Below are 27,046 nucleotides of genomic sequence, written 5' to 3' on the forward strand. Positions count from 1 at the left end.
GTGAGTGCAGACATTTACTATTATTATTATTATTATTATTATTATTATTATTATTATTATTATTATTATTATTATTATTATTATTATTGCTCATTTTTATTGCTGATTATTTGAGATCGAATTTCTTCGCGGAATTTTAGTGGATTTTTAGTAGTATTTAGCGGATCTTGAAAATATAAGTTGGCAACACTGGCAGTTACTCAGTTTATTGACGGTTGAAACAGAAGGAGATAATATGCTTTAGAGAACCAAGATCATAAAAACTGCAAATCTTATAGTTGTACTCAGGCATGATGATATGATTAATTATTAATGTTGGAAAAAATAATTAGACGTAGATAGATAGATAGATAGATAGATAGATAGATAGATAGATAGATAGATAAAAGCCTTTATTTTCTGTTGCGAAGTAAGTGCTCTTGGCCCTTTCTTACACTTAACTACACACATATTATTATTTGTTAACGATACCACTGTTAAACTTAAAATACCAAGAACTACAAATAACACTTTTAAGACAAGAATATGAATATATACAAGCAAAGAAGAAAGAAAGAAAAAAGGAATTAGAGAATTAGCATGAGCCACATACTGTAGAGCAATAAATATGTCGAGGTGTATATACAGTTTGTGATAGAGATGTATTTGGTATGATGATTACCAACCTAGACAGAGGAGACAGCACTGAAAGAAGAATACACTTCTTAGTAATAACACTGGGTCAGATCTGTCATTAGACAACAGAGTCGTGAAATCAAGGTGCCTCGGATTCGGAGAAATGTTCCAGTCTACAGTCTGACAGATAATCCATGCGCTCAATATCTTATAACAATTCCTGCATTAATCATGGAGATGTTTGAATTATTTCCTTGGAACTTATTTCCAAAACTATATTACTGGAGCCAGCCTCGCGGTGTTGGGCTGATTCTAGGTCCACTCAGCCTACGTGGTTACAATTCAGGAGCTATCTGACAGTGAGATGGCGGCCCCGGTCTAGAAATCCAAGAATAACTAACGGCTGAGAGAATTCGTCGTGCTGACCACACAGCACCTCATAATCTGTAGGTCTTGGGGCGGAGCAGCGGTCTCTTGGTAGGCCATGCCCGTTCGGGGCTGTTGCGCCATGGGGTTGTCGTTCTAATGCTGAAAACATTTCTCAGCAGATAAAGCAGGTGTCCTCACGCTACGAAAAGCGTAAAATTAAGCATTGACCTCAATTGTGCCGGAAGTTGAAGGAGTAAAGGGCCCGGAGAGGTCTCAAATTGTGAGTCTTGGATATCTCTATCAAACTAAAGAAAACATTTTTTAAATCACTTCCGGCCTTAATGCAGTTCCAGAAAAACAGCCTAAAATCGTTTGTTTCTTTAATCATTTTCTTTTTGATTCAAATCCTAGCCAAATTAACTTATTCACATAATTCTTTCTGTTTTGTGTTCCTTGGTTCAATACCCCTGTGTCTGTTGCTCACGGTAACATTTTCTGTCAAATTTATTGTACAATAATTTAATTTTATAAAATTTCTGTTGCTCACGGCCAAATTCAAGTTTTATAAAACCTTTGATAAAACTTTTCATAAAATAGGACATGTCCTATTCCGTAAAATTAATTTTACGAAACGAACCAATCAGCGAAGCTGACATCACAATGATGCTGGCGCTACGTTGTGAGAAGATTGTGAATCTCGATTGTAAACAAACACTTCTTTCTAAAATGGCAGGATCCGGGTGGACTAAGGAAGCTGTTAGTGTTTTACTGGACGAATACCAGAAATATCCTTGTTTGTACGAAGTTAAAACGCCACTTTACCACAACAGAAATGCAAGAAGAGAGGCAGAAAACACAATCACCGAATTCCTATATGAATGCTGGTCTTCTAACCTCAACTAATTTTCGACCAAGTACAGTTATCCTCTACCTTCTTCACTTCTTTTGATCCAATCCCGAGTCCAGCATTTCCTGGCATTTCTTTTCTTCCTTTTTACCACTGTACAACATATAATTGCAGCTAAAGCAGGAAGTTTTGCTTTGTTTGTTGGAGCCATACTCTCAAACACACTGTAAGTTGAACAGCTGATTCTTGGTTTAAAAGTTTATCGATAGATGGCGGGACATACACATTTTATTTCAGAAGTGAGTACATAGGTGGCCATTCTGATGCCTCCACGGATTTCATAAAATAATTTTACCGTGAGCAACACAACTTGTTTTCACCAAATTTTTATAAAATTAATTGTACAACAAATTTTACGAAATATTTTACCGTGAGCAATAGGCATGTTTGAAGAATGTTCACATCGAATGTATTTATAAAGGCTTAAGTGAAAATCTGCGTTGACTCAAATTTGTGCTCGTAGTGGTAGGATTTTTTTTTTTTTTTTTTTTTTTTGCTAGTTGCTTTACGTCGCGCCAACACGGGTAGATCTTATGGCGAAGATGGGACAGGAAAGGGCTTGGAATGCGAAGGAAGCGGCCGTGGCCTTAATTAAAGTACAGCCCCAGCATTTGCCTGGTGTGAAAATGGGAAACCACGGAAAACCATTTTCAGGGCTGCCGACAGTGGGGTTCGAACCCACTATCTCCCCAATACTAGATACTGGCCGCACTTAAGCGACTGCAGCTATCCAGCTCGGTAGTGGTAGGAAAAGGCAAAGTGCTAATTTAATCGACCGGATAACGATTATTAAGAAAAGGATTGTAATATTTTGGAATAAATAAGGAATATATTATCATATTGTATTATATTTTATTTAGCTAAAATTCGTAGCTCATATCCTAGGATGTTTTCAACATTGAGTTGCTCGCCTGACTGGCTAGAACTGTAGATTTGTTTTATTCCTGAAGCTATTTGCCTGTTACAGTTACGTAAGTGAGGTGGCACATTCATAACTGGTTCAGTATAGCTTAGTAAAAACTTGATCTCCTCTGCAGCTAGCTGGTAGAACAACCGTTGGTCAAGAGATACAACTGTCCAGAGAACAGTAGCATATTTCAGAGAATGTAACAAACATGTTCTAGTCCATACCAGAAGATATAGGACCGGGCGAGTTGGCCGTGCGGTTGCATCCGGAAGATAGTGGGTTCGAATCCCACCGTCGACAGCCCTGAAGATTGTTTTGCGTGGTTTCCCATTTTCACACCAGGCAAATGCTAGGGTTGTACATTAATTAAAGCCACGGCCGCTTCCTTCCAACTCCTAGGCCTTCCCTATCCCATCGTCGCCATGGGACCTATATGTGACGGTGCGACATAAAGCTACTAGCAAAAAAAAAAAAAAAAAAAAAAATAGGGCGCTGTAAACACTGCATTTCATAGAGTTACATCGAGATCCACAGTTGTCAATTTTTTTTTTTTTTTGCAATTTGTTTTACGTCGCACCGACACTGATAGGTCTTATGGCGACGAAGGGATAGGAAAGGCCTATAATTGGGAAGGAAGCGGCCGTGACTTTATTTAAGGTACAGCCCCAGCATTTTGGTGTGAAAGTGGGAAACCACAGAAAACCATCTTCAGGGCTGCCGACAGTGGGGTACGAACTCACTACCTTCCGGATGTAAGCTCACAGCTGCGCGCCCCTAACCGCGCGGCCAACTCGCCCGGTATTTATTTGGCGTTACTACAGAGTTCTCCTCCACATTCAACAGACACTACGCTTGAATTGAATTCATGAATTCATGAATCAATGGACAGATTTCATGCATGAATAGCAGAGGAAACTCTTCACTCCCAGTCACGGATAACCAGTAACCGCGGAAAGAGCCCTCATTATTGAATACATAATCTATTTTCAGCTTTCAAAAATCCAACTACCTCTTCTGGGTTTGAACTCTAAATCTTGGGCTCGGAGTTGGAGACTACCACTAATCCATAAAGTCAGGAAGTCGTAAAATTTAAGAAAAGAGATTTCCACTTCCGGAGGTGCATATGGCCCTGAGGTTCACTCAGTCTAAACCAAAAATGAGTACCAGGTTAATTCCTGGGGGCAAAGGTGGACGGACGTAGAGCTAACCACTCTACCCCATCACGTGCCGCGGTTAACAATGGTGGAAGCCTTTACCTTCCACTCCTCCAAGGGCCTTCATGGCCTGTATGGAGGTGTCTTTGTCTTTGTCTTACTAATCCATAGTGACATGTTAGAATATTGAACTGTCTTGAACAACAGTGCTGAGACAGGTTATATGTAAGAAAATCCTTCTGCTTACAGAGGAATTTACGCTGCTTTGCATTTCTGAGATAATGATTTCATCTGGCTAAGCCTGGTGCAGCCCTTGTAAGCCAGACCCTCCGAATAGGGTGGGTGTCATCTACCGTGCGTGGGAAACTACGTGTTGTGATAAACGATAGTGTTATGTGTGGTGTGTGGGTTGCAGGAATATTGGGGACAGTACAAACAACCAGTCCCCGAGCCAGGGAATTTACCATTTGAGGTTAAAATAACTGACCCAGCCGAGAATCGAACCTGGGGACCTCTGAACCTGAAGGACCATTCAGCCACGGAGCCGGACATTTCTTAGGTAAACTTCCTTGAGTGAGAGCAAATGATCCTCATTTCAGCATCACTTGTCGTCAGCGGCGAGTACGATAGTGATTGTATAGCTAGATGTACACCCCTCGAGCAAGTGGCTGTGCGGTTTGGGTTACGTAGCTATTCGCTTGCATTCTGGAGATAGTGGGTTCGAGTCCTACTGTCGGCAGGTTTGAAGATGGTTTTCCGCGGTTTCTCATTTTGACACCAAAATGCTGGGGCTGTACCTTAAATAAAGTCACGGGTCAGACCATAAAATCTATCTGTGTCGATGCGACGTAAAGCAAATTGTATTAAAAAAAAAAAAAAAGGTCTGTGAAGAATGCTGTTAGCAGAAAGAGGGTCCGACTCGTTGGCTGAATGGTCAGCGTACTGGCCTTCGGTTAGAGGGTCCCGGGTTCGATTCCCGGCCGGGTCGGGGATTTTAACCTTAATTGGTTAATTCCAATGGCTCGGGGGCTGGGTATGTGTGACGTATTCAACATTAGAAATCATCCTAGGTAGGGCCCTCATCTTCACAGATATGCAGGTCGCCTAATAGGCCGTCTACTAGGAAAAGACCTGCACCAGGCCTCTCCGGAGGCCATACGCCATTAAAAAAGCAGAAAGAGGAAAACTACAAAGGCTTTATGAACGTAACAATTCTTGGTGTGTGTTTTTGGAGGTGGAAGGGGGTTGGAAGAAAGCAAGAGTTCGCCTAGAGAGGTCTAATAGACAATATGACAGTGAGACTCTCAGCAATAGGTATGTGGAAGCAATGTCAAATTCAGGAACGATTCCCATGGTCACCATCTTAGTTCCCAAATTGAGAGCCACTGGGGTCTCTGTAATTTTAGTCGCCTCTCGTGATAGGTACGAGAACACCCGCAGGAACAGTTGGAGGCATGCACGACAGAAATAGAAATGATTTTGTACTGATTACGCTGTATTGGGAAATCGTTAATAATGGAATAACAACACAGTGTAACCTTGGCTATCGATTGTAAGCCTTTTGATCTGACAGCTCACGACGCCTTGTTCGTACTTACGTTTCGTCATTGTGGTCACCCTGCAAGGTCTCGCGTCATAGTCAATAATAAGATCCCCGTGCGAGTTGGCCGTTAGGGGCGCGCAGCTGTGAGCTTGCATTCGGGAGAAAGCGGATTCGAACCCCACTTTCAGCAGTGCTGAATATGGTTTCCGTGGTTTCCAATTTTCACACCAGGCAAGTGCTGGGGCTGTGCCTTAATTAAAACCACGGCCGCTTCCTTCTCACTTTTAGCCCTTTCCCATTCCATCGTCGCTATAAGACCTGTCTGTGGCGGTGCGACGTAAAGCACATTGTAAAATAATATCACCACTTTAAGTGGGGAAGCAGAGCATTGTGTGCTTATAAATAAGAATTCTAAGAAATATAATTTATCCAGATAGGTCCCAAATACGTAATGAATAACTATACAAGAAACATGCATATACGTACGTCTTCATCATAGTATGTTATGTCTAACAAGAAGAAGCAGAAACAATGATAAGAATTTTATCTTGCTAGGCCTTTGCTGGCAAGATGTAGTGTTTACAGTGCACTATGTCTTCTGGTATGGGCTAGAATAAAATTGTTACTTTCATTGACCTGTCTCAGTCTTATCCTTGGCTTTGACAATATGAAAATGGCTGAGGTATGAGCGATGCTAGTAATGCCATTCCTTATCCAGCCAGCCCCTGCTATGAATGGTGTGAAAATGTCGCTCATGGGGTCGGTTGGTGCACGCATTTCAGTGGGTTTGGCAGACTGATGTGCAATAGCAACTTCTGGCTCAGTGAGGAAAGCAAAGGGAAACTACTTTACTCCTCATTTCCCTAGTACGCCTCTTCAGTGACACCTAGGCCATCTATGACAGCTAATGGTGAACCTGTTGAGGATCCAACCAGCCTTCGGGCTGAATACCCAACATACATACATACATACATACATACATACATACATACATACATACATACATACATACATACATACATACAGCTCTATACTAATGGTTATAATCGTCCTATGTTGCTGGAATTTTTCCCATAAGAAAGATTCTTTTAAATGCTCCTCAATGCAGTATACGGGCACAGGTCACTAGCATAGCAGCTTAAGTTTTCAAGACTGGTGTCACGATGAATATCCAATGAAATTTCGGGCTTATAGGTAATGGTTCAATTGGGTTCCATAACTCAGCGTTTCACCGAAAACTGCGCCCGGCGTTCTCAAGTGTCCGTTTTCCGCAAACTCAGTAGAGGATCTAATCCAGTGGACGTCCCTGGCACTTTTTTTTTTAAAAAGATGCTAGTTGTTTTTTTGCCTCTAATTGCACCATATGTAAGGAACCTGCGTGTATTTTGTAAATGGCGGAACTGTAAAGTGTTGAATGTGAGGAAAGGAACGTTAAAGACGACACAAACACCCAGTCCCCAGGCCAGGGATTTTAATCATTTACAATTAAAAACAACTGATCCGGCCAGGAATCGAAGAGGGGAACACCGGGTGACAGGCGGACGCGTTGCCCCCTACAACATGGGGCCGGACTTCAACAACTTTAAAAACCAATCTACTGCACCGGGGTTCAATTGTATAACCTTCCAAATGTCAAAGCTAACCTCTGATCAGTTACGCCTTGCAGCCCGTCCGAAACACAAATGACAACTACATCATTGAAGTTAATGGTTATGTTAGACCTCTTCTATTGTTTAAAGCTATACGACTATGCAAAAAACTCCGTTGTAATAACCTGGGAAAATCTCTAGTGAGTCTAATCTGTGGTCCCTTTATTACATATTCTCCAAATTGCCTCGACTACAAAAATATTTGTTTTTTGAACGTCATTTAAGTATGGCCTTCAAACTTTTTCCTCCACTCCGAGACCTTCCTAGAAGAGAAACGACCGACAGTTAAGAGGTAATATACAGAGCTCTGTAACAAACATGGCGACAACTGTAAGTTACTCGTTGTAAAATGAGTGCTTCAGGGCACAAATTCTGTGGCTTGGTTCTAAAAGGGCCAATGCCATTTTAAAAAAATCGAAATTGAGATATTAACTGATACAAACGTGTTTTATCCTGGCTTGCAACATGTTAAAAGGACCAATGTCTCTGTTAAGTACTAAACGAACAGTTAACGCTTAATTAAATAAGCCCTTGCCGCTAATGTTAGATTACCAATAAAGATTAGAGACCTGGCAATTAAAAAAAATACGATAGAAAAAAATAGCGTTTGATAAGGGGACTTCCACAAAGAAAGTATAAAGTTATTTAAAGTTAGTTGTTGAAAACAATAATTGGAAAACTATAAGCAAACTTCACATGCTCATAGCTCAAAAACAGGTTTTTTTGACATTGGCCCTTTTAGAACCAAGCCACAGAAATAAGCCCACGTGAGTGAACGTTTTTAACAAATAAAAATATGTCAGATATATAAATGGCATGTTACAAGCACCTGGAAATGTACTTGACAAAATTACAATTGCATGCTAACCAACCTGACAAGGATTTTAATATAAAGTGACGAAACGGTTCCATTATTTTGACTAAGCGTCCCGTTGTCCCGGAAACATTCTTCGAGACGCCAGAATGTCCCGTATTTTCAGATTTAGTTACATTCTCGGTGAGCTGAGCATTACACACTCAAATAATCACTAAAAGAATTCACGAGTTTGTTAATGTGGAATATACAAAGTTGCTTAGTTGAAGTTGCAGTAGTAATAATTATTTCTAAGCCAGGAAAAATGCTCGACAATCTGCAAGTCCTTCTTCGAGAATTCTTGTGCTGAGGCTATTCTTATTTTTTTTGCACAACCAAGCACCCACATTTTAATAATAATAATTTATTACATGATGAAATTGCAAATGGAACTCTGTGGATGGAAATATTTAAGTACTACCTCTACACAAATATCACGTTAAGGCAATGGTTTAGTTGTTGAGTTCATGTTGTGTTTAATGCTTCTGTGAAATAAATATTGTCCTTAATGAATAAGTTGTGAACTGCTGAAGAGGTCACCTCGCCATAGACACATTCAGTGCAATGCGCATAAGCAAAACAAATGTGTACTTACGTATGTTGAGATTTTTCTATGCTCAAAGGAAGCAAGGCACTAGTGAAGAAATTCACTCTTCAGAAAAATATGTCTATGAAGGGAACGCCTTTATTAAATCGAAATTATCCCTTAAGTTTGCTCCAGAAATCTGGTCAGTTCATGACTGAGCGAATGTTATGGGATAGCGGAGCACTGATGCACAGGTGTGTTGTCTGCGCAACACACGCCCCCTGTGCCAGCGGCAGTTGTATAGGAGACCTTGTGACCGGTGGCTGTGCATGTGACAGGTGTAACATGGAACGTCGTCGTGAGCTGGCACCGTCCGAACGGGGTATGGTGGTCGGTGCCCGACGGATGGGAAGTGCGATTTCGGAAGTGGTGCTGGAATTCGGCTTCACACGATTAACTGTGTCCAGCCAGGGTGTATCGTGAATGGTTGAATGCGGGTGTCACCGTCCGCAACAGACGAACGACCGGCCGTCCAGCCACCCTCGATGACCGTGACCGGCGACATCTGAGACGGATTGTCAATAGTGACAGACGGGAAACCGTGCAACAAATCACGGCTCAATTCAACACAAGCCGTGCTAGACACGTCTCCCAGTAGACAATCCGTACGAACATGGGTGTTATGGGGTATGGGAGCCGGCGCCGCACACGGGTGCCACTGTTAACCCAACGTCATCGGGCAGAACGACGCGCATTTGTCGCCAGTCACCAGGGATGGACACTGGATCAATGGCGTAACGTGATATGGTCGGACGAATCACGATTTCAACTGCACCATGCCGATGGGAGGCACCGTGTACGGCGCAGACCACATGAAGCGATGGATCCCGCCTGCCTCGAAGGTGTGGTCCAGGGCACTGGTGTCTCTGTTATGGTCTGGGGTGCATTTTCCTGGTATGGAATGGGCCCCCTAGTTGTTCTGGAAGAGACTTTGAATGGTACGCGGTATGTTGAGCTGCCCGGAGACCATCTCCACTCATTTTTGGCCTTCCAAGTGCCCAGACGGTTCTGCGGTGTTTCAAGATGATAACGCGCCGCCACATCGCTCCCACGTCGCCCGGGAATGGTTCCAGGAACATGCAACGTAGGTCCAACGACTGCCATGGCCACCCAGGAGCCCCGATATGAACCCTATCGAGCATATCTGGGATGACCTGGAACGCAGGCTCCGTGCCATGGATCCTGCGCCCACGAACAGACCAGCATTGGCGGCCGCTCTGCAAACGATTTGGTGTCAACTGCGTCCAGAGGACTACCAGAGACTTGTCGACTCACTTCCACGGCATCTCACTGCAGTTCGCAGGACCAGAGGAGGCCCCACACGCTGTTAGGTGACTATCCCGTGACATTTGTTAAGTCAGTGTATTTTAGAGTGAAAACTGACTGGTCCTAAGTTTCATATTGAGGATCATAATTTGCACGAGAAATGCGTAGCAGGTTTTCAAGAGTGTCAGTTCTCGAACTACTTCTGTTCTCATGTTTGATAGTCATTGCACTGGATTTGCTCGCGAAGATTCACGTTGTTCCAAGCATTATTTTCATTGGTATTTCCCTGATGACTGAAAATTTTACTTAGTTCAGTCCAGGAGTACTTGAAGTCGGTGGATGTCTTCAAGAGCTCATTCACACTTAACTGAACGGAGAAATCACACATTTCCAGAGAGTATCGATATACAGTACCATCGATCGTAGGAGCGCAGTGTGACCGGAATCGTTCATGATTGATCATTCAAGATCAGAGCACCTTATCAGGAAACACCTGTCCAAAAGCGGCTAATTTAAGAACGATTAGAAACTTGATAGTAAATTTCCTGTGGATTATTCAAACTGAAATTTTCTCTGATTTTTGACATTTTTCATGGCGGACTAACAGAAATCTGTCTGCGGGCCGGATGTGGCCATCCATCTGCCTATTGTGGAGGCCTGGTCTACATTTTGTTCCCACATAGTGTGCTACAATTACCTAGGTGCCACATATTAAGATCCACGTGGGGCTGTACCATAATCATGATCTCGGCCACTTCCTTCCCACTCCAAGACCATTCCTATCTCATCATCGCCATGAGACTTACCTGTCTCGGTGCGACGTAAAGCAAGTCGTAAACAAAATCTAGCTTTCAGACTAAATGAATTTTTCCTTGAATAAAATTAATGTCTTCCAATTTTTAGTATCTTCTGAAAATTAGGTGTAAATCTGGATAAGCCTATTTTTACTTTCTAATATTGTATACTGTTGATGATTACATTCCTCCATATAGGGTTGCGTCAGGAAGGGCATCCGGCCGTAAATCAAGGCCAAATCCACATGTGCGACACAGTTGGCACCCGTGACCCCACATATGTGGGAAAAGCGGTAGAATAATAATAATAATAATAATAATAATAATAATAATAATAATAATATTGTATGTTGTTGAGATTCATCCCTCCACATGAGGTTGGCGTCAGAAAGAGTATCCGATCGTGAAACGGGGCCAAATCCTCATGTGCGACACAATTCACACCCGCGAACCCACAGGTGTGGGAAAAGTGGTAGAAGAATTATGTTGTTGAGTTTAATTTCTGATAGTGAGTGCACTTCAGATGCCTTATATAACACTCATTTGTACAAAAAATTATTTGAATTTGCACGAAATTTAGAACTTTATTCACATGTGTTGAGTTTGATCTATTAGCTTTTTAGTGAACATGCTATCACACAAAAGTTAAATGAGAATTAATTTATTAATTACAAGTAAATTTTTTCATCCTCAAAGCTGCCATTATGGGTAAACTTACCTCAAAGTATTCGTTTATTAACAGGAACGAGACATTCCGACTCCACGCCAGCGAAGTAATTTAATGTCACCCAATTTGAAAAAAGAAAAAGTCCTAGTGACTGTATTCTGCGATATAGATGGGGTACTCTTGGTGGATATTCTCCCAACTGCGACCCTTGTTAACATGGAAAATTTCGCTACAACACTGGAAAATTTAGGCCTGGCACTTGGAGAAAAACGCTCCAGCAAAGAAGCTGAGGATGTCAGAATTCTTCATGGCAATGCTCGCCTCTACGTTGCGGTGTCTGTTCATGAAGAATTTGAGAAGGATGGATGGGAGTTACTCATGATCCAGTATATAGTCCAGACCTTGTACCATCTGAATTTCACCTCTTCGGAACACTGGAGAAATTTTTAGGAGACCGACGCTTCGGTTCAGATGAAGAAGTTAAATTAGTCGTGCGCAGGTTGTTATACTCCCACGGAACGGAGTTGCATATCGGAGGCATATTGAACTTGATGTCACGATGGAGAGTACCGGGCGAGTTGGCCGTGCGTGTAGAGGCGCGCGGCTGTGAGCTTGCATCCGGGAGATAGTAGGTTCGAATCCCACTATCGGCAGCCCTGAAGATGGTTTTCCGTGGTTTCCCATTTTCACACCAGGCAAATGCTGGGGCTGTACCTTAATTAAGGCCACGGCCGCTTCCTTCCAACTCCTAGGCCTTTCCTATCCCATCGTCGCCGTAAGACCTATCTGTGTCGGTGCGACGTAAAACCCCTAGCAAAAAAAAAAAAAAAAAAAAAAACGATGGAGAGCGTTTATATGTTGAAAAATAGCTAAAATCTGAATTTTTTTGTAAATACTTTTTGTTTTCCTTCTCATTAAATACTTCATAAGAAATGCTGTGCATTCCTTTTCGATCAGCCTTCGTATATTACCTAGAGGATAATTCACGTGGGACCTTGATTCTGTTCCTCGTGAACGCATAATGAATTGACAGAGACGTAATCCTCTTAATGTTTGATGGATTTAAAGTGAGAGGTTTTTGTGTGCAGTTAATAGCCTATTACCGGTAAGCTTACAGAGTTCATTGGTAACAAGTCAATACTTACACCGCAAGGGACAAGGTCAGAGCAATACTTCCCTAATTGTATTTGTTTAAAGCTGATTCAGCAACTACTCTCGCAAATTAGGGTCCTTAAAAACTGCTTTTTACGTCAGTTTACTGTTTTGCTGCCGGTCTTCTGACGTGTGAAATGTTGAAGGTCCTGGGAAGAAATAACACCGCACTGAGGAAGCTTTCTCATAGCCGGTCGTCGTTTTTATAAAGACAAGTTTTTATACAAGACAAGTTCCACCTACAAGTTAAACTTGTAAAGAATTTAGCGAAGTTTCCTCCTTGGTTAATGACTGTCACATCCGTCTTAAAATCTACAAGATTCGAGCTCGAGTACAGTGAGTGTCTAGCTCACCTTCAACCTATCGGAGACAGGAAGCAACCGTTTTTTAGGAACAGATGTACGACAATTAGTTCAAACACGTGAAAGAATGTCATGGTCAACACGATCATATGTTTAAACAAAACAAACATGACAATGACAATACGACTGCTGCTCGGCCACATGGCCTTCAGATACCAGAACGACATGTGGTCCATCCTCGGATGTATTACTTGCTTTCCTTGACCAGGTTCGCTGCTTCTCCCATCAACCAGCTCCTCAGCTCGTCTCACGAGGCTGAGAGAACGCCGTTCCAGCCTTCAGCCCACAATAAAGATTCCTTGGATGGAATGGAATCGAATCCGAAGCTTGTGGGTATAAGGCTAGCATGAGACTGGCTAGCATGACTATTGCCTCGCTTAGTTCGACTAGAAATTATAGAAATTAATCTTACGTTATGATTAATTAATTTCAACCCGTCTCACAGCAGAGCTCGAACACAGCAGTGATTTGCTTGTTAGAACTTGATGTCAGCAGCGTAGTATACGAAACGAAATATCGAAAAATACGCTCTTGTCATCCCTTACTGATATTTCTTGACAGATTTTGGTGTAGAATACGTCTATTATTTCAGAACCCTATTTGGGCTGGTGAGTGTTACAAAGAACAAGAACATTTTAAAATGGAAATAATTTCTAGATCACCGGCGCAGTGTTCAATATGTCATTTTAGAAAGGAAGAGTCTGACCTCGATATGACGTCATCGGGTGATGTAATAGCACTGCCATCTTCAAGTAATAAGATCGCCGTGCCGCGCAGCTAACAATTAGTGTAGCTGAACGTTTGAGAAAATTGCGGTGCGAAGAAGTGCGAAAATGATTTCCTTTCATGTCACGGCACTTGGGCAATAAATATCTTTAAAATGATCCAAAAGGCATTGGAGAGGATAAAACAACTTGTCAGAATTACAGAAGTCCAAGACAATCATCAAAAGGTTTATCGAGAGTTTTTCAAAGCCACCGCAGTAATGGAAAATGATTTGGAACTCACGGTCTTGAATGTGTGTAAATTTAAATAGAACTTTCAAACCCATACTGTGATACTGACTAGATACCTTATTTCGACAATGCCTATCACGTGGGACGTATTTTACGTCAAAACTTGCGGTCGTAACCCTGACAGAGCTCCGTTCGATTCTTTTGATTTTGTCTGTTGGCACAGGTCACAGCAAACTGAAGCTTCCACTCAGGTCTCATTTATGAACTAAGGATGAGTGGTGGAGGTCGGCCTGTGGATCCAAGGTCTCGGGTTCAAACACAGTGGAAGTAGTCAGATTTTTGAAGGGTAGGAAAGGAAAGGCTGTTTGGCACTCCATGTCACACAATGTCGCCTTATAACATATTTCGTGTTTACCCGACAAAATTAATTAAAACTTAGCTGCAGATCGCCCACTTAGAAACAAATAGTTGATATTGACATGGAGGCAGCCTGGATAGCAGCACATCAAAATGTGTGCAACACAATGGCTAAAGTTATTTATTTATTTATTTATTTATTTATTTATTTATTTATTTATTTATTTATTTATTTATTTATTTATTTATTTATTTATTTATTTATTTATTTATTTATGTGGAAGTACACAGTCTCGACACCGAATTAAGTACCGACTTGAAATATCTCTACGATTAATGAAATAGCCTATAAGTCTACTACTACTAGCATTATTTAATACGAGCACTGTAGAAGAACCAAAGGAAACAGCACTATTTGCTCTGCATGCTTTATTTCCGACATAAGAGTAGTGTTACGAAAACGTTCCAAACTTTGGGCTGGAAGACTTGGGAGTAAGGAGTTGAACTGCCCGACTAAGCGTTATGTTCCGAGTTGTCAGTGGAGATGTGGCGTGGAATGACATTTAGTAGACTATGTCTAATGGCAGTAGCGTACGATTTACAGGACCAATGTGTTATTCAAATGAACATACCGGGTCCAGATGTATTTGATTAACCGGAATGCATTATACTTAAAAATGACCACGTAACATTGATAACATTGTTCAGGTGTCAGGTTTATGACATCTTAAATAAATTTATGACATACCTTTTATATCCAGTTAGCGTTTAGTAAGTACAGCTATTTCTGCATGATCCAATAGGATTGTGGTGATTCTTGTCTTCAGGCAAAAGAGAAACGGGAAATTTTACATTAAGCGGAGATGAAGCGAAACCTTGAAGAATAAGGGTATCGTATAAAGAAAGAAAGGAACCAAGAATGGCGTGAAGATGAAAGCAACCTCACTGACGTAGTGAACTTTTCAAAACATATAGTATTGTCCCAAAATTAATATTGTACCATAAAGTAATTCTGTATCACTTGTGCCACCTGATTGGTGCAGCTCCATTCCGACGAAATTTAAACGAAGAGAACTTCATTTAACGGCGTATCGCTGACCAAATGGATGAATAGTTTCTGTTCGTGATAATCCAGGCAGCCATTTTTTTGACATTAGTTACTTAAAGCAAGTGATGTGCTCATTGGATGGTGAGGCATGAATTTAACTATCCTGATTTATATATGCAGTGTAAATTATAATACATACTTAGAATTAATCTACGTTTGACAGAGCAAAGAACCTTTACATCGAAGGACATAGAAAATACTATGGTCGCATGTTATAAAGTTAACAATTACACGCCCACCACACACACAATGATGGTTGCTGTTTTAATTTTGAGGTCTTTGACTTGTATAAAATAACCTTAGGTTTATACATGTTCCATAGATGAGTGTGTTCACTTCCGAGTGAGGAGGTGCTACTGACTTGCTAGGGCAAGCTATACTATTCTTCTTACATATAAAGTGATTAAAGTGTTCCTTCAGTATACACAGCTATATTTCTGCAAAGACATCGCTCAGCTCATACCCTTGTATATTAGAATACTACGGAGGACGGAAGGTTAGCACAATGACTTTTTGATACGTTTACCCTGGCGCTGTTTAGGCACGGTGCTACTTCTTATATCAAGTAGCTTTCCATTCGTACACGCGAGGTTTGGACATTCCTGATCCAATACACTGATCAACCTTGATGGTAGTCGGGAATCGAACCCAAGAATGAGGTGCAGTAATCGACAGCACTAACGGTCAGACACCATTCTTTTTCTGGTCGCTGGGTTCACTAGCTCAGACAGGAGAACACTGGCCTTCAGAGCCCAACTTTGCAGGTTTGATCCCGGCTCAGCCCGGTGGTATTTGAAGGTGCTCAAATACGTCACCCTCGTGTCGGTAGATTTACTGGCACATGTTATCTGTGACTGGGAGAGAGGATTTTTATTAATTGTTTTATTACTAATTAACTAATTAATTAATTCATTCAAGTCATTCAAATGGATGTTGTAATTGTAGGAATACGTTAAAGTATGTGTAACAATACATGCAATAAATTCTAAAATTCTACTGGCACATGAAAGAACTCCTGCGGAACAACATTCCGGCAGCTCGGCGTCTCCGAAAACCTAAAAAGTATAGTTAGTGGGACGCAAAAAGAAATAGCTTCTACATATTAAAATAGTTTACTAAAAACTGTTTTGTTCAGTTCGTCCGGGCGTTCTACTTGAACCGATCTGCTTCAATATTTTCATCCTCTCCGGAGTAACCTTCTGGTCATCATACATTGATAGGTCTCCGAGTTCAGTCAAATCTGAGTAATCGTAAAATCAAGTCACTAAATAACTCTACTTAGCGGGTTGCACACAGCTAAGGAGCAATATCTTTACGTTAAGTTATCGGCGAAGCTGAACGATTAAAAATGGCAGGCGTCTATAGGCAAACCTGCAATTTCAACCAAACTTGGTACACATACAGTATTTTATTCCAGTTTTACGGCCGGACGCCAATCTCATTTGGAAGTACGTATTCAACTACTACGTTTTCCTGGATGGTGTATTCAGTCTAAATGAAGGGCTGCATATTGAGACAAACACAAACACCCATAGGAATTAATCAAATATGACTAAAATCGCCGGCCCTGGACTTTCTGAACCGAAGACTACTACATGACCATCCCATCAAGGAGATAAACACGGCTAGACCAGCAATAATAATAATAATAATAATAATAATAATAATAATAATAATAATAATAATAATAATCCCGAACCACCTGAACACCACCCCAACAGAGGACTAGGTTCGATGCCACAAAAGAGCTTAAAATGCTATTAATGTATTCATGATTCAATTACGCAGGGAGATACTGAATGATTAAAATATGAAAGATTTTTACGGCAAAAATGCAGAGAATCATAGAAAAGTGTAATATTTTTACAACTCTACAATAAACCGCATACGACTGTCGAGCTTGTTTCATGTAAAGGATATTTTCAATCGACTTAGTGGTTATAACCTTGCTGAGGTAAGCTATTCAAGTGCTTATCAGCGCCTGTGTAACTTATCGAATAGGAATCGTAAACCTGCTATTGATTGTCAAGGCGGAGTGTTAATTAGATGCTGTCATCAGAGCTCTCAGGTCATCCATGTGACCTCCAGGAAATAATGAAGGTATCAAGGTAGTCTTCTTGTGTTTCAGGCAGGCGACTGGGAAGGATGAGAAGGAGAAAGGGGCCATGGACCCGCACAAGATCAAGGCCTTCCGTACTGCTCTGCCGCAGGTGAGCCATCCTTGTTCCCTACATTAAAAGACTCTGAATCGTCTAAACAATTATTGCCATGGTGGCTGCGACGATCTGGGCTGATGGCCAAGGTGCTGGGCCCTTTAAACAACAAACATTATCAATAAACAAGCAAGCTGTGACGTTCGGTCCTGATGGAGGTACAGTCGCCATAACAACTGCTTCAAATACCACGTATTGCTTGGTTATTGTGACCGGGTCTGCTGCCTCTCACATCAGATAGCTTTCCAGTTACTTTCACGAGGCTGAGTGAGCCCTGTTCCACATATTTAAAGTACTCGGACCATCCTGGAATCAAACACGGTGTCTGTGAGTAAGACAGGTGCGCTACTCCTATACCACGGGGCTGTCCCACTTAAAGCATTGTGCAATACATTATTTTTTTTCTATAACAGGCTAGTGGGAATGACTGTCTCCAAACACCGAATACCACAAGATCTCCGAAGTTACTTAATACTGGGCATGGTTAGTACTTTGATGAGCTGATTGTATGCTGTTGACTGATGACTGAGAGGGGTCGGGGGTTATGGAATGAAACAGGTCATATTACTGCCAGGTTCTCTATATCATCAGGACACACCTGAGTTGGTAACTAGTGTCCGGGACTGAATAGAAATAATGTTAACAATTCTCTGTGGTGATTTGTTCCAGATCTTGGCAGTATCGGCGAAGAACATCTTACTGTTGGGATATGGAATGACGCTGGGTTTCCCGACTATCGTAATCCCCAACATCCAACATAATTCGAACAGCACGGACGTGCTACGGTTATCGGTAGAGGAGATTTCTTGGTTCAGTGAGTACACATATTATTATTATTATTATTATTATTATTATTATTATTATTATTATTATTATTATTATTATTATTATTATTACAGGGTTGTCTCCTCAGTGGAAGTTTGGGATCTCTCATTGAGGTTTTATCATTTCTTTTTGTTGCTTAGTCAAGACTTCTTTGTCTACATTATCATTTTTTCCCACTAAATCTTCTTTCCAATATTACTGGAGCGATGCGTACACTGAATGACAGAAAATGTTAAGCACATAGAAGAGGAAGATAGAAAGCCGTCACGTGTTGAGAGGTCATGTGATTTCAAGATCAAGTGGAATATACAACGAAGTAGGCAGTGCGAACACACTGCCAGTCTCTTGCGAGTAGGATGTTGTACCCCCTTGGGTCTTGATGCATGCAGTGAAGGGTATCATGCAGGTGTTGTATCCTCTCCTGAGGAACGTTGGTCCATAACTGTTGTAACTGGTCCTCGATATCCTGGATACTGGCAGTGGGACGAAGCTGGTCCTACACATGTTCTATCGGGGACAGATCAGGGGATCTTCGTGGCCAAGGGAATACCTCAGAATAATGCAGGCATTTCATAGAGACACGTGCCGTGTGTGGACGAGCATTGTCTTTAAGACTACCCTCCCTTGGTGTGGTCGGACTTGGTTGACCGGGACCTTGACGACGCGCGCAGTCTGTAAATAAAATTGTGCATTTAATTGTCAAGGTCAGTGAATGCCTCCATTGATTTTTCTTTCCTTTCCTTTTTAAGAAAAATTATTGTAGAACAAGACTGGTCCGCCTCTGTGGTGTAGTGGTTAGTGTGATTAGCTGCCACCCCCGGAGGCCCAGGTTCGATTCCCGGCTCTGCCACGAAATTTGAAAAGTGGTACGAGGGCTGGAACGAGGTTCACTCAGCCTCGGGAGGTCAAGTGAGTAGAGGTGGGTTCGACTCCCACCTCAGCCATCCTCGAAGTGGTTTTCCGTGGTTTTCCACTTCTCCTCCAGGCAAATGCCGGGATGGCACCTAACTTAAGGCCACGGCCGCTTCCTTCCCTCTTCCTTGTCTATCCCTTCCAATCTTCCCAATCCCCGCAAAGCTCCTATTCAGCATACCAGGTGAGGCCGTCTGAGCGAGGTACTAGTCATCCTCCCCAGTTGTATCCCCCGACTCAGAGTCTGAATCTCCAGAACACTGCCCTTGAGGCAGTAGAGGTGGGATCCTTCGCTGAGTTCTAGGGAAGAACCGACCCTGGAGGTTAAACAGAGAAAGAAGAAGAAGAAGAAGAAGAACAACAAGACTGTTGTGTAAATTTGAACGATGATGCACTAAATGACGTTTTTATATTGTTCTTTCCTGTAACCTCATTAACGTAAATAATTCGAATTTTCTGTTATTTGAAATCTTGACTTTGATTTGACACTCATGCAATAAATATAGATTCTCTCAGATCCATTCCCTACCATCATCCTTTCCGTCTTGAAAATTCTGATTTTCACCTTTGTACAGTATATTCACGTGGTCTGGTGATAAACGAAGGCTAAGCAGGAAGGTAACACATCTGTGTTGAATAGTGGATTACAGAGCACTCTGTTGGTTGCAGGCAGTATCAACCTCATCTGTGTGCCGCTGGGTTGCCTAGTGTCAGGGGCAGTAACACAGCCACTCGGTCGGAAGAAAGCCATGATCTTCATCAACCTACCATTCGTCGCGGCGTGGCTTATGTTTCACTACGCCGAGTCTCTTGCTTTGCTGTACTGTGCCCTGGCCCTTACGGGCTTCAGCGGTGGCTTGTTGGAGGCACCGGTAAGTGTACTTATGAAGTGAACCAAATAACAATTCAAACTTCACAATTTTGATTACTATTGTTTAACATCCCATTAACTCAGGTAGATTTTCGCCGACACTAGATTAGGAAAAAATCAAGTGGCGGTCATACCTTCATATACGGATTTTCTTGGTGTGGAAATGTTAAACCGTAGAATGTCATCTTCAGGGTTTCCCAAATACAAGCTTCCAGCTACACGACACGACCCGTACCACGCAGGTAACACGTTCGGCCAATCTTGAGACATTGTTCAACTTCGTAGCCCATGTTAAAATGCCAAAAACTGTACGACCTCACTTCTTATGCAACATTTAGTAATTATATACGTGGTTGACCAGTGAATCGGAAGGAAATGGCCACCCTACCCCAGATGACCTCTGTCCGACACCAGCTCAATGGCACCTTGGCTGAGATTGAGGCATTGATCAGGTCACCAACATCCAAAGTTGGCTTTTAACTCCGATCTCAGATTTTTTTTGTTTTTGTATAAATACACGAAAGCTCACATATTTAGTCTGATTGCTGCTTGAGTGACGTAAGTTTTATTCCTGACGGATCCGTCGTTACATTATGAGGATCTGACTCAGACTTGTGAAGTCAACAGTAAATATTGGGAGGTTAATAAGCGGGGGAGTGTGTCATGTTTGAAGAAGAATGACCAACGCAGCTGTGAGTAAGAAGTCCCAGATTGATGTGTTTTGGTTTTCTGAGGGAATATTGAGCAAAATTATATAAAACTTTAATGTCGAACAGTTGGTTGCTGTCTCTATGATCACGGATTCAATTCATGACTATGATGAGGATGCACGATTGTCAGATCGACTGAGCGGGTTTTATTGCTTCATTAGCTATGCATCGGGAGGCATCAGCATGGAAAGAACAGAAATAAGTGAGAATAATCGAATAGATATCACTCATACACCTAATCCTCGTCTATTCTAGGGTAATGAATGCCGATATTTTCGATATCTAGACGTAAAGCTTTTCTGAAAGGTGATCGTCTTTCTCTTTCTAAAGGTTTTATTTTCTGTACCTGTGACTATTCATCTGGACAGCTATTTTGGAGGGGAACTGATAATTGAGGAGTGTCTACTCAGAAGGTGCTATTTCCACTTCAGTTTTATTTTTTAGCATTTCGTTCACATGCATCCAGTAGTTAAATACTATCGAACGTCATGAGCAATCCAGACCTGAAAAATGTAATTCCTTAACATGACTACGTTCCATGTGTTTTTATTTTTTTCAAGTTGCTTTACGTCGCACCGACACAGATAGGTCTAATAGCGACAATAGGGACAGTAAAGGGCTAGGAGTGGGAAGGAAGGGGCCGTGACCCTAATTAAGATACAACCCCAGCATTTGCCTGGTGTGAAAAATGAGAAACCACAGAAAACCATCTTAAGGGCTGTCGACAGTGGGGTTCGAACCAACTATCTCCCGAATACGGAATACTCGCCGCACTTAAACGACTGTAACTATCGAGTTCGGTAATGTGCATTTTATTAGACGCTTCCTCGCGTTTTCCCACAACTTTCTTAGGGTGGAAAAAGCATGTTTTGAACACACACTCCTCAGTTAGTACTCTAAATTGCCAATTGTTTTTGGAGTACTATTGGTTATAAAGGACACTACAGTGTCTGAATAATGCCCAGACAAAGGTAGTTGTAATTTGATATCAAATATAAGTCAAAGGTTTATGGAATTTGAGTACTCTTGAAAACCAAACTGGGTTGGAGGAGAGGAAATAATCTGGGGAACTTTTGTAACACGTTCCTTGTTACAAACTTAGTATTCGTGTATTTAAGAATATTAACTCGAGTGCACATACTGAATCTGTGAAATGGCAGTGGGAAGACAAGCCTTCCGTTCAGGCAGCATCATAGATGGCTGGTCCAGTGTGTAGTAGTAGGTAACTTAACATACTGACGATGCACGTTTGGCTGTTGGTCTTGGACCAGGGAATATATCAAAATGGGAAAATGAAAGTAGTTTTATATGGAAAATAAAAAGCTGCAAACTAATATTTTTAAATAATAGCTGCCTAAGAGAAGTCAAGTGAAATACAGGAGACTTTTTCTATGTGTTGAGCAGATCTGCATAATTACAAAATGGTATGCGGGGCCTTCAGAGTGATGCAACTCTCCTCCTTCCATCTTGAGAACCCACGACCATACTTCACAGATTCCGTGTACAGATTTGAGCGTTTCTAATACTCTCTGCAGTTCAATGATTGTCATTGTGATAAGAAGCAAGTTGCTTTCGAATGAATGGAGAAATAGGGCTATTCGAATTTCTGCGTTTCAGTTTGACGTGCGGTACATTCGGGGATCTGAGAATGTGGTCGCTGATGGGTTAAGCCGAATGTTTTCTGATGATGTCGATTCTGTTGACCCGGAGGAAGGTCCTTCAGCTTCTATTTCCATACCTCCTAGTATAAATGCTATTTTGACCGATGCCCCGCTGCTATTTCACGATATAGCAAAATATCAACGTGAAGATCCAGTGCTGGCTCCTATTATGGAAACCCTTTCTTCTGGAGAACATGTTGTCCCTTATGTTTTGAGGAATGGGGTTCTGTGTTGCCCTTAGAGGCACGACCAGAAGATGAAATTGTGGTTCCAGCTGTTCCAGCGCAAACACAGACGAAGGAAACTGCCTAAAAATAAACTTGTGGCCAAACAGCCTATTAAGGGCTGTAAGTCCTGCTAAGGCGTGTGTCGTGTCAGACGTCTGCGGAGATTAAGCGTCTCTTGGACCTCTTGATGACTTTCTCGGTGTTAATGTTTGACTTTTGTAACCAGATTTGTTAATTATTACATCAAAAGCTCCTCACCTGAACACAGGGGCTGCATGAACGTCGTTTCAAATCCCAGAGTAGAATTACAATTCTTGGAGCAGTATGGAATCGAATTCGAGCCCACAGGATGGGAAGACTCTATAAGTAAACCACGAGGCAACTGAATTTAATATATATATATATATATATATATATATATGTAATATTTAATTTAATTTAATACTTTATATATATACAATGTGTTTAAAAATGGGGGGCATAATTTCAGGTATGTATTTGTTATATGTAGACAATCAAAATAGTTCATTACAACATGTGTCCGGAAATGCTTCATTTCCGAGTTATGGCGTTCACAACACTGAACTTCACCGGAACGTTTTTCTTTCGCAGGTCACTGTCATTACAGAAGATGTTCAAAATGTCCACCTCCTGCTTGAATACAGACCTCACATCGATGTCTCATTGACTTGGTTCGAATGTTTCCTGATCGATGGATAGGTAGAGGTGGCCCGATTGCTTGGTCTCCACGCTCATCTGATCTGAACCCTCTCGTTTTCTACTTGTGGGGCCATTTAAAATCATCGGTGTATTCGTCTCCGGTGCCTGATGTGGGAACTCACCGGAATCGAATTGTGGCATCGTGTGAGGACCTGCGCAATACTCCTGGAGTTTGGGATCGTGTTCGCAGGTCAATGAGATATCGATGTGAGGTCTGTATTCAAGCAGGAGGTGGATATTTTTAACTTCTTCTGTAATGACAATGACCTGCGGAAGAAAAACGCTCCGGTGAAGTACAGTGTTGTGAACTCCATAACTCGGAAATGAAGCATTTCCGGACACATGTTGTAAAGCACTATTTTGATTGTCTACATGTAACAAATACATACCTAAAATTAAGCCCCCTATTTTTGAAACACTCTGTATATAATTTTTTCAAGGTGAATGAACAACGCGGTTAGAGGCATCCATAACCAGAATTTGTCAGTGTTCTAACGCATGTCCTCAGCAGTGAGTGAGAAACTACTGAAATAAGCTAAGAGAACCAAAGTAGCCTGCTTTTAAAATGTAGTGGTTGATTTCGATTTGCTCCCTTCCATGCAGGTACTGACCTACGTGGCGGAGATTACGCAGCCTCATCTCCGTGGTATGCTTTCTGCCACTTCATCAATGTGTGTCATCCTTGGTGTCTTTATCCAGTTCTTCATGGGAAACTTCTGGTACTGGAGGACGGTAGCTGCAGTTAACGTGGCCTTCCCAATCCTTGCCATCATCGGGCTGAGTTTCGTACCCGAGTCTCCACACTGGCTAGTCTGTAAGTAGAACTCTTTGAGTTAATGTGGTCTATCAGAGGGTTGTGGCTTTTCAATGGCTGCTCAAAAGAAGCAATGCAAGATCGTAGATACCAATGGTAACATGGAATTAAATAAAAAATAAATAAATAAATAAATAAATAAATAAATAAATAAATAAATAAATAAATAAATAAATAAATAAATAAATAAATAAATAAATAAAGTTATTGTTTCTACGTTCCACAAACTACTTTTGACGGTTTTCGTGGACGCCAGGATCGAACCTGCCAAGTTGGGTCAGGAGGCCAGTGCCTCAACTCAACCGTCTGAGCCACTCAGCCCGGCAATAAATAAATAAATAAATAAATAAATAAATAAATAAATAAATAAATAAATAAATAAATAAATAAATAAATAAATAAATAAATAAATAAATAAATAACGTATGGCCTCCGGAGAGACCTGATGCTCATCATTCGATTTGACACCCTGTAGGTGACCTGCGTGTCTGTACTGATGGAGCCCTACCTAAGGTGAATTCTAATGTTGAAGATGGCACAGACACCCAGCCACCGAACTATAGTAATTAACCAATGAAGGTGAAAATCCACGAATCTACTGAGTATTGAACCCGGTATCTCTTGGACGAAATATTAGCATGATAATCTGTTAAACGTTAAGTGAAACACTAGTGTTGAAGTAAACAAGAACATGAAAAAGTGACCGTCTTTCGAAGCTTCTACGAATGTACCTCAATGGATATAAATACCCACGGACAATAGAGAGAAATTGTATGTGCTGGGTGTTAACTGGTGGCTTATCGCAGTAATTGCTGCGAACATAGACTAAACTTAAAACTGATGATGAAGGAAGCGTGAGGAAAGTAACGGAAAATATACTGAACTCCAGAAGACCATTTTAACATTCATGAATCATTTTAATAAAGTACCCCGCAGTTCACTGTAAATGACTGCGTTTGACTGTCCTATTCATTGAATGATGTTAGTATTTCATTGTTAACTGTTTCTTTTTGTGAAATACACTTCAGTTTCAGGGAACTGACCCTGATATGGTGTAGTATTTACTATTTGCTTTATGTTGCACCGACATGACGCTGGGATAGGAAAGGGCTAGGTGCGGAAAGCGTCCGTGGCCGTAAGTTAGGTACCATCCCGGCATTTGCCAGGAGAAGTGGGAAACCACGGAAGACCACTTCGAGGATGGCTGAGGTGTTAATCGAACCCCCTCTATTCACTTGACCTCCGGAGGCTGAGTGGACCCCATCCCAGTTCTCGTACCTCTTTTCAAATTTCATGGCAGAGCCGGGAATCGAATCCGTACCTCCGAGGCTGGCAGCTAATCACACTAACGACTACACCACAGAGGCGGACTGGTGTAGCTACAATTTTAATTCTGACATCCTGACCTACTTTATCAAAACTTTGACCCTGTGCTTTTTCATTGGAAAAGCACCTGTAATGACTTCTAATTTTATAATTTTGTCATACGGAGCAACAAATTACATTCTGGTGATTTCACAGAGTCGTCTATCTGACTAACATAGAACGGTATGAATATAACAACTTTCAGAGAGCCACACACCGGCGATACAGTTAACTGCACTGATCTAAGCATCATATTCGAATAAATATTTTAAGCAAATACGTAAACAAGTAGGGCCGATTGCAGAAACGGTGTTTAGACAATGTCTACGGTTAAACAATTCCTAAGTATGGCTGCCGTATTGCAGAGATGTTATTTATTACTTAGACACTGTCTAAAACCGATGTTCAACCGGCCATGTTTAAACACTGCCGAGAACATTGTTTAACCTCAAATGAGATGAGTGAAGCACAATCAGAGGTTATGTACCATGAAACATGTAGGCCTATTTTGTATTATCATGTTGAGACGATTCCGGGAAGAAAAGTTAGCCCGACGGCCTCTCTGTGGGTCGCCCGCTGTGAAATCGGAGAAATATACGGGGAGGTAGAGCTTAAAATAAGATTTCGCTTTTCAATAGACTTGATTCTTGAGACTGACAAAATGTCAACTTGAATACAATTCTTGGCAACCGATATATTTTATTATACATGGGGTAATTTCCATGGAATTATAGGTCACTTCGATGGAATTACTTGTCTCAATCGTCAGAGGGCTGTCACATACATCAACCGGGAGGGATTCACTTATATTTATTGCCAAGTAAGCAAACATAATAGTGAAAACTAAAAAGTAGGTTGCATGTGGTTTATATATATATAATCGTCGCGCTAATTCAGAAAAGTTTTCGGCAACTGTGAGATAGGAAAAGACAAGTGATGGTGATGGTGGTGATAATTGTTTAAAGAGGAGGACCTCAGGCCATAATAACAGCCCTCACCGTAACAATGCTATAATCAAAGCTACACTTGCCCATACGGTGGCGTGTCGCTGTAGTGTCGATAATAGTATGAGATTTAATTTCCACGATATTATCTTGAGCAAATCATGCTCATGCTTAGCCATATGTGAGTAATGTGTAGGAAGACAAACAGCTGACTGGAGTTCGGCGACGCACCGACGAATTTCATTGGTGGCGACAAGCAAAGAGTTGCATGAAGTATACTTCTATCTTAATTTTCAAACCAATATTGAAACTTTAAACGATGTCTAGTTAAACACCGGCTGAACATTGTTTACGCAATGGAAGATCGTGCTGGATTTAGACGTTGTTTAGGTAGACCTTGTCTAAGGCTTAAAACTAGTCATCGTTTCTGCTATCGGCCCATAATATTCTAGTAATCCTGAGATGGGGACATTTCTTTTGATGTGTAATACATAGGCGTTAGTATTGCGGTTTTCTCACAATTTTGCGTTAAATATTCA

At 41.4% G+C, this 27,046-nt stretch overlaps 1 protein-coding gene across 1 annotated transcript in view; it reads left to right on the forward strand.

The window, feature by feature from the left end:
* Positions 1-27,046, forward strand: part of LOC136876261 (facilitated trehalose transporter Tret1) — a 134,691-nt gene that overhangs the window by 100,365 nt on the left and 7,280 nt on the right. The window contains exons 2-5 of the mRNA XM_067150066.2: positions 17,374-17,455; positions 18,128-18,272; positions 19,865-20,067; positions 23,988-24,198. Of these exons, the coding sequence (XP_067006167.2) occupies positions 17,374-17,455; positions 18,128-18,272; positions 19,865-20,067; positions 23,988-24,198 (641 nt within the window). The remainder of the gene's footprint in view (positions 1-17,373; positions 17,456-18,127; positions 18,273-19,864; positions 20,068-23,987; positions 24,199-27,046) is intronic.

This window comes from Anabrus simplex, chromosome 6 (genome assembly GCF_040414725.1).
Source record: "Anabrus simplex isolate iqAnaSimp1 chromosome 6, ASM4041472v1, whole genome shotgun sequence".
Classification (NCBI taxonomy): Eukaryota; Metazoa; Arthropoda; class Insecta; order Orthoptera; family Tettigoniidae; genus Anabrus; species Anabrus simplex.